The sequence below is a fragment of the Tigriopus californicus genome, chromosome 11 (assembly GCF_007210705.1).
Source record: "Tigriopus californicus strain San Diego chromosome 11, Tcal_SD_v2.1, whole genome shotgun sequence".
Taxonomy (NCBI): domain Eukaryota; kingdom Metazoa; phylum Arthropoda; class Copepoda; order Harpacticoida; family Harpacticidae; genus Tigriopus; species Tigriopus californicus.
The window spans coordinates 14,506,481-14,514,675 of NC_081450.1; the positions used below are offsets into that span (position 1 = coordinate 14,506,481).

The following is an 8,195-nucleotide window of genomic DNA, read 5'->3' on the forward strand; positions in this document are numbered from 1 at the left end:
ACGTCCTAGATAAACAGGTACACCGACTTCAAAAGAAGAAAACTAGACAGACAAAGAGACGATTGTATTTTATTTTCGTTCTCATATTCGGGTTTCATCATGAACTCAAGTTCAACTCGGGGTCAGCAAGGATTTTTAGCACAGAAACCAGTTTCAAGGTTTTTGCATCTTTTCATAACTCCCTCTTAATCGTTCCGATTTTCAAAACCGGGTGGAGACACAGTTGTTTGTCCTTCATGTCAAGTGATAAAATAAAGTTCTGTTCGGAGAACACACTAAATCATCTCATTCACAACCTCGCAGCAATCTCACTCAAAATTGCGATCATGAGTGAGCCAAACTCTCGCAACCTAGGTTTAGTTCAAGCCTTGTGAAGCCAGCGTCCAAACAACCGATCCAACACATGGGTAATGTTCACGAACGAAATCCCCAAGAGCAAACCGGTATAACCTCCGATTTCTGCCACCATTGATATTATGGTATAGTCCAGGACCATTCGTTTGATTTTGGTGGTGGATTTCAGGTACATCTTCATTTGCGCCAGACCATCGTCGGTGACGCCACTGACGGGAAGGCCTGAGAAGACTTCCATGGTTGAACAGGGACGATCGCAGAGTTGTTTTTGGCCATTGGAGGTAAAAAAGTCGTAATCCTTGAAGGCTGCCTCTCGCAATTCAATGTTGGTGGGGTTGCAAATTGTGCTGCCACTTTTAGACGGTAAGTAAGGCAGAGAACATCCGTGTCTCGTTACAAGTTTGCCCACCACCTCTTGGGACATGCAATTGTCGAAGGCATAATCCATTTCGGTGGCGCAAGGAATCTCGGACTCCTCTCCCAAAGTGTTGACGGTTATCTCGTAGGTGATGTCGATAAAAAGAGATTTCCCAAGGATGCTGTGCATCTGAAATAATGGAAAATAATTTTGGTTATGGTGAGTGACATTGGTTGGAAAAAATTAGGTTTAGTTTAGCAATATCCTGGCTCATAAATTAGCCGTCAATCGAGGGATACCTTAGTTTTGGAATTGAAGTCGTTGAACTGACCGGGGTGATGCAGAAATACGAAGATGTTAATTTTTGACTCCACTTGAACTTGGGTGACCTCCATCTGTGCAATATCCGGTTGCAACGACATTGTGTAGCATTTACCATAGAGCTGATGGTAATTGGTGTCCCATGCGGCAATTTCATTATCCCACTCCTCAAACTTGAAGGGAACTGCTACCTCGGTCCATGATTGATTGGAAGTCTTCAGCTTGATCTCCATTAAGATCTCCTCCAAAGTGTATGTAGCTTCGTTGAAAATGTCCTCGTGGGACTTATTCTCCGGATTGATCGTCGGCGTGTAAATCCCTTTTTGGTAATTTTTTTCGGTAATTCCATAGTTGTCAAGAACATCATTCTTGTAGGCTGCTTCAAAAGCTGGACAGATGCTAAAGGCCAGAAATGTGGCTTCCCCAGTCGGCTTAACAGATAAAGTGGCGGTTGTGTCATATTGGAAGTATCGTTTGAAGCACTTTTCGGATTGAACAAAGAGCAAAACTGTGCAGGTGATCACGATTGCCACCTTGATCGTCAACACCAGGTTCCTCTTGTTGCAAATCTCAATTTTCCGCATCTAAAGTCGAATGCCTATCATTACCATTGCTAATCACGCCTTCTTAAACATTTCAGAGGCAAAAGTAGGATAGACCTCAGTCTTACCTTGGGTGTATCTTTAGTGCTCAACAGATCCTCCTCGGCAGAAGATAATTTGGCTCTGGTAGAGAAGAGCTTTTGGCGATAATGTTGATCCATTTTGCGAGAAGGAAGAAGGTAGGGGGGCTTTTCGCCCTTGCCCTGGCTTTTGGCGATAGTTTGATTCAATTTCTTAGTTTTACAACAAGTAACGAGGTGTCTGTGAAAGAGTCAGGAATGTTGTGGTGACACGCAAGAGAGTGTCTGTACACTATTAATTAAGTCTGAAGGTCTTAGAGGTGTGCTTCATGACGTTCTCCGGTAATGGGAGCTAAAGAGAGTATCGGAGAACCATTTATCTATCCCCGAAGAACCTGAAAACCTTGTTGAATGGCCCATTGACCGTGGTGACACATGTGCGTGGCTCATTTTCACTAACAATGGACCCCAAATATCTATTAGTGGCGCAGTATTGTGAATCTTTAAATGACCATCTTTCATACCGTATGATTGATCCCTTAAAAAGCCATTCCAATCTGACACTGTAGACGCACTAATTAAGTCAGATCTAAGTGTTATTTGAGGAGAAATAGGTTGGTGCAAGATTGTGTTTTTGGAAGTTTTTCCAATTCGTCGCATTGTTGTTGGAAAGAAAGACAAATATGTTTCCAGACTAACATCCAGTATTAAACTGTGAAACTCCGACCTTATTACAAATTTTTGGGTTGCATAAACCAGTTAGAAAAGAAATTTTAAAAAATGCCATTGGTCGGTAGTTCTAAACAATATCAGGCACATCAGAGGATAAAAAAAAATAATTCGATTTCATAGAAAACAACAAAAAGGATATACAGATGCTTGCGAATCCCATGTGGACTGGCCGTTAAGGGTTGATTGAAATGATTATTCAAAACCATGCGCCGCATCAAAAGAAAATCTTGGCAAAGAATAAAATGCTAATTCGAAGGGCAATGGGATATGTCGATATCACGTTCCAATGTTTGATACTAATGTGAGCTAGGGAGGAGATGTCCCGTCAAAGCGAAAAGCTACATGATGTAGAACTCAAGTTACGGGTGGAAAAAAAACGTCTTGCACAGACACCTAGCCATGCCTCGCTCACCTTTTCCCATTTATTGAAGCCTACTCTCCAAGACCACTTGAACCTGATGCTAATGGAAAGCTTCACACGGGCATTAATTGCCCTTTTCATTGAGCGGAGGAAGCACTCTCTTGCTTCGTCTAGGTGCGGACAAACAAACGTAGAAAATACTGTGACACTATGAATAGCCCCCTTACGCCTCACGAAATATAGTTCAGGTTCTGCACTTCAGAGGGCGCTTTGTGATTCAGCCTCTACCAAATGAAGGGCCGATTGGGCCGATTTCTCTTTATTGAAATATAATGCGTTTGTGTTGGTTTTGGCTAGCGTTTCCAAAATTTTATTTACAATTAGTGACTTGGGTCACATAATGTCCGGAAAAGAAATAGCTTTCTTGGCACGTCATCAGTAGTTTATTTAGCAATCTACCGTGCGTCTTCCAGTTTTGTTTGGGCTGTCTGACGTTTCAAATAAGGGTCCTTATAAGCCATCAACTCTTCTGGGAGACGTTTCAAATGCTCAATGGGTAAAATTCCCAACAATCATGACATGTAAATAACCATTTTACAGGAGGTTGTATACTGCATGATTGATAATGCCCCAACACTCTTGCAATCATCATTTCCAACAAAATAATACTTGGAAACGCAGAGTTCCACAAGTTTTTGGTGACTATCCTTAACAAATATTCATTTTTCTTAGCTTATCATTAACATTTTTAGCACAATTTAATCGAAAAGATGATGATGAAAAGTGACTGGTATGCGGCAAGTAGAAAGTATATAGCTCTCTCTTTATCAATATTTGGATGTCAAGCGTGTTTGTGATTGTACCCTAATAGGATTTGTGAGTGTCTCAAAAGGGTCGGTGATGTATTTATGATTTTAGAATAGATAAACAATAAGTTGATCAGCAAAATATACCTTGCTAAAGTCAGTCATCTTGGAGCATATTCTTGTATTTCTCCGTTTGTTTGTCCACAACGAGAGGAGGGAGAGGAGAAAGAAAAAGATGATTGACTCTCGAAACGCATACGAGGTTGCCATCTCGCAGGAAATATGTTCAAAAGAGCACATGATGCTCTGAAGCAAGAGGCCAGATATAGCATTGTATTCGAATGGCCACCATACTTTACTAGAGCTTCGAAATGGTTCGGAAATAACTAGAAAGTGCAGTTGTTTATCCGTACATCAAATCTTAACTTCTTACAATATCACAAAGAGCTCTCATAACAAAGTTTTCGCGAAATTAAAATGCAGACTGTATGATTTAGAAATGGACACCCTGTGAATGGCTAGTGCTAGCGAGAAAAAGAAAGGAGAAAGAGAGGGAGAAGGGAAGTGCCCATGCATTCTCGGGTCACCTTGCCCTGGGTGACCATAATCAGACGAGTGCAAAATGGCAGGGATGAAGACTCGAGTACAATGAACCTTTTCGACTATTATGAATTGTTTAGGCAACACTCATGATCAACAGGAATCCTACAACTTCACGGACGGAGCTTGTGTACTTGCGCTCTTGAGCCGGTAGAGAGCGATTTCGAAAGTCAATACCTTCAAGCAATTTGCCAATGGTCTCTTGACCAAATTTAAGGGAAGACTCTTAGATTTTGGAACTTGTAAGAACACAATTTCCAAATAAGCTACGTTTTTGTAGCTTATTTTTGTAGAGTTCGTTGCAGCCTGCTTAATTCCCAGGTTTTTTAATTGGCAATCTAGCTTCTTGCAGCTCAAACTAAAGCTGATGCTCATACACTATTCAAATCTGGGGTTTTCGCGAGCTGATGGTTGGGTCATCTTGGGTTTCTAGATACTCTCCCCCCAGGCGACCTCTGACGGACAAATAATCTTTGACTTGCGCCATTCCCGGCAGCATTTAGTTACCTGAAAAATGATTCATTTTCAGTCCCTATTTAGGTGGACTTTGGTTCTTTCTGAAGCAATGGTTTGTAAAACCCTCCAAACATTTAACAGCACTGCAGTTTTTAAGGTAATTCTATGAATCATAAAGCACTTTAGCTTACTAATAGAATATCAATAAGCGTTTCAGTATACTGAAATACCTAGTCGAAATTTTCGTTGCAAAAACAGTAATTTGCAAAAAATATATGTCCGAAATTGATTTCAGGTATGAGCGGTCTGGTCGTCTTGGTTTAGTCATTGGTTTCTCATGGACCTTACTATCCGCGCTCCAGGAAATGTTATTCCCGCCACTATTAAGATCATATCTCGTCTATTTGTTAAGAGCTCAACCTGATATAACATATGGTCTACAAGCGAATTTGAATTGGCAGACCTTGAATGAAGGTTTGGTCCGGAATTCTAGTCAAACCTTTGTCCAAATCAAACTTGAAAGATGCTTCCAGATCAACAACACCTTTTCTCGCTTCAATGTCCCAATATCTATGTTAAGAGTGTTGTATCTTAGAATAGTAAACCAAACCAACCGTCTTTGGTGCGTAGCTTATTTGTTTCGATTAAAAAATGAAGCGTTTATTAACTCACCGATTGATTGTTAGATGGCAGGGAAAATACATTGAGGTAAAGCGCCCTCCTCGGCCAGATTCTTGAAATATCGGTCTATCTTCAATAGTTTCATCGGCTTAGAGTCAGTTTGGCAAAATATGACGGCCAATTTCATGGATCTAATGCAGCATGTTACAGGACGTGTACGTAGTTCAGTAACAACAGTGTGAACGATCGCAAATAATATGATTGGCTATCAATAGGTTTGCTTTCAGACCTATGACAGGTACGTTGTATTATCTTTGAGGAAGGACGTGAACGATCAGTTGAACCCGACAGCTTGTCATTACGACGGCGATATTTCATTCAATATGCGTTTATGCTCGGGTTCACTGCCGAAATTGAGCGTACCAGGACTTGACATTTCATATTTGCACCGAGCATAAGTAAAAGTTGGTGGGTAACAACATGTAATAAAATAAAAAAAAGTCACAACCAGATAAAGTTAAAAAGACGTTTCAAGAAATTGCTTCAGATTGGCATTGCGTTAAAGGACGAGCATTTACATTGTTGGTAATCGTACTAGAGAGCTTCGATGTTTTAGTGGGCCTCATGTCCCACGGTTTAAGATCATCGCGGGACTCAGATTGGACTAGTAAGGGAGATTTCCATTTTTTTAAGTTTGCGTCTTGGTTTTAAGTCAAACAATTTGCTTCAATGAAGTCGGGTACGCTTGATATTTGTAGCAACCGATTGTCTCGATTCGACCCTTATTTTTTCCGCAGTAATTGAGGTACTAATCATAAATAACCCTAACTAGGATTGTTGAGAATCTCCCAATATCTATCATATGTACACCTTACATACCCAACCAAGGTAAAATTCCAACTTCTTTCATTTACAACAGTGTTCTTCGAGGAAACAATGCTTGTTTCTTTATTTACAAGTCGTAGTCATAGGACTTATGGACCCGTTTGGGTGTGTGCCACTCACGCATTTCCAATATTGATGACACCCGGCTACTACCTCCATTGATTGCCCGTCATTGGGATTTATTCTTGTGGCACCCCATTCATCGAGAAGTTCCATGGCAGAAGGAAAAAGGAAAAAAAGTATTAGTCTAAAAACAAGAGTGGTTGCATGCAGGAACTATTGAAAAAAGTATGCCTCCAACTCAAAAGTCATGATTGCCATTGCCATTGAGAACATCATGAAACCCGACAAAAAGCGAACCAAGGTCCAGAATTTTATGGGAACCGACGCCAAGAAGGACCCTACCAAACCTGACCCTCCGACTTCCTTGTTCAATGCCAATTCCTTGGTCCTCTTCATCAACGTGTTTGTGGTTTTAGCCTGCACAGGCGGCCTTATATTCCAAGGCTCACAATGTCTCAAGCGGTTTTGGGATAGTGAGACCAAGGCCATTCTGAGCGTCAAACCATCCGGAGAAGCCACCTTCTTGGCTTTTACATTCTGTCCCTCGTTCAAAGACGCCTACAGTCAAGACGGGTTGGCCAAGTACGGACTGACAGTGAACTCGTACAAGTCCGGTGATTATTTTGGAAACCAATCCACAATGGATACTTCCAAAATTGATGGGTATGACGTTTTTGCTGATGTCACCTACGAGTTGTCAGAGTTACTGAAGGTGATTGAGATCAGCCTCTCCGACCCGAGCCTTCCCAGTGTGGTGATTGACCTATCCAAACCACTCAATAGTTCACAAGCCGAATGGACCACCATTTACGATGATACTTTTGGACGATGCTACCATATGTACCTGAACCCAGCCGTGACCAGGAAAGAGATTGTCAACATGGAGATCGAAGCCAAGGCCGGAATCTATATATATCTTCACCATCCAGGTCAACGGTTGGACGTTGACTCGAAAACCAAGGTACAGATACATTATCACATTATTTGTCTACTCGTTTTGAGTTCATGATTCAAAACTTTGGAGTATTATATAGGTATTTGCCGAGCTTGGGAACAAGCTTTTCATCGACTTGGCTCATGAGTTGTCCACGAACACATTGGGCCAAGACGGAGAGATGCCTTGCGACGCCTCTATGGATTGGGATTATGATGGATGCATTTATGAGAAGTTGGGCAATGAGCTATGGAACTCCTTCGGATGTGTTTTGCCATTTATGCCTTCGGTAAGTGGAAGATCCATTTGCCGATTTGACACTTCAACCCAAGAGGGTTTGGAGTGGAAGCATCAGGTCATTGAGCGCTACAATTATCTGTCATCAACTGGACAAAGAGGCCTTTGTGCCATGCCTTGCTCCACCATGGAAGTGTTTCTGGGTCTTCCATTCGATGGGGTGGAAGATCCCGACATTGCATACATCAAGATGTATATCAAATCCACCGTGAAAGTGAAGAAGACGGTTCTTGATTATACCTGGTTATCCATGTTGGCTGAGATAGGTGGTTACACAGGTCTATTATTGGGTATCTCTGTGGTCAATATCACCAATGTCGTGGATAAGGTCGTGACCAAATGCTTTGGCTGAAACCTGCCCGACGGATCTGACGCCAAATCAAATAATTCTTTCGTGAACGAGACAGACCCGAGGGATCTTGAGCTTGAATCGTCGCTACTTTGTCTATTCTGTACAAAGACACCTTACTCAATACAGCTGTAGAACAGTTCGTGGCGTGTTGCGTACTTTTTATGGTCCGTGAGAGGTGACAGAAGTGTTACTGGTGGTGATGATGCACTTCCAAATCTCTAAAAGACCCCGACGGGCAATCAATATTTCAGATAAGCCCATGTTTTTGGCACTTGGAAAAGTGCTTTTCGGCTCAAGCTCAGGGGGTCTTATCTTAATTTGTATTGGTCAACAAATGCACGACGATATAAAATTAGTCAAATGGCAAACTTGGTCAAATGCTCGGAGACACAATTGTTAGAGATGGAACGAAAGATGCTCTTTGAGCTTGACA

General features: G+C 41.7%; 2 protein-coding genes across 2 annotated transcripts; one reads left to right on the top strand and one right to left on the bottom strand.

Annotated features, from left to right (window-relative positions):
* On the bottom strand, positions 1 to 2,019 carry LOC131890910 (uncharacterized). The gene is made up of 3 exons (XM_059240359.1): positions 1,704 to 2,019; positions 1,012 to 1,617; positions 1 to 901 (listed from the first exon to the last, which is right to left on the bottom strand). Exons 1-3 carry the CDS (start codon positions 1,794 to 1,796, stop codon positions 362 to 364), a joined length of 1,239 nt encoding a protein of 412 aa, XP_059096342.1. The 5' UTR covers positions 1,797 to 2,019; the 3' UTR covers positions 1 to 361.
* Positions 573 to 7,901, top strand: LOC131890909 (uncharacterized). Its single transcript, XM_059240358.1, has 3 exons — positions 573 to 717; positions 6,151 to 7,140; positions 7,214 to 7,901. The coding sequence occupies exons 2-3, from the start codon at positions 6,427 to 6,429 to the stop codon at positions 7,760 to 7,762; spliced, it is 1,263 nt and encodes a 420-aa protein (XP_059096341.1). The 5' UTR covers positions 573 to 717; positions 6,151 to 6,426; the 3' UTR covers positions 7,763 to 7,901.
* Positions 7,902 to 8,195: the final 294 nt, after the last annotated feature.

Bases quoted from the DNA above. Each gene is read 5' to 3' on its own strand.
- LOC131890910 (XM_059240359.1), bottom strand. From the start codon at position 1,796: ATGGATCAACATTATCGCCAAAAGCTCTTCTCTACCAGAGCCAAATTA. The intron at 1,618-1,703 runs GTAAGACTGAGG...ATTCGACTTTAG, and splicing joins GCACTAAAGATACACCCAAG to ATGCGGAAAATTGAGATTTG. The intron at 902-1,011 runs GTATCCCTCGAT...CCATTATTTCAG, and splicing joins ACTTCAATTCCAAAACTAAG to ATGCACAGCATCCTTGGGAA.
- LOC131890909 (XM_059240358.1), top strand. From the start codon at position 6,427: ATGATTGCCATTGCCATTGAGAACATCATGAAACCCGACAAAAAGCGA. The intron at 7,141-7,213 runs GTACAGATACAT...AGTATTATATAG, and splicing joins ACGTTGACTCGAAAACCAAG to GTATTTGCCGAGCTTGGGAA.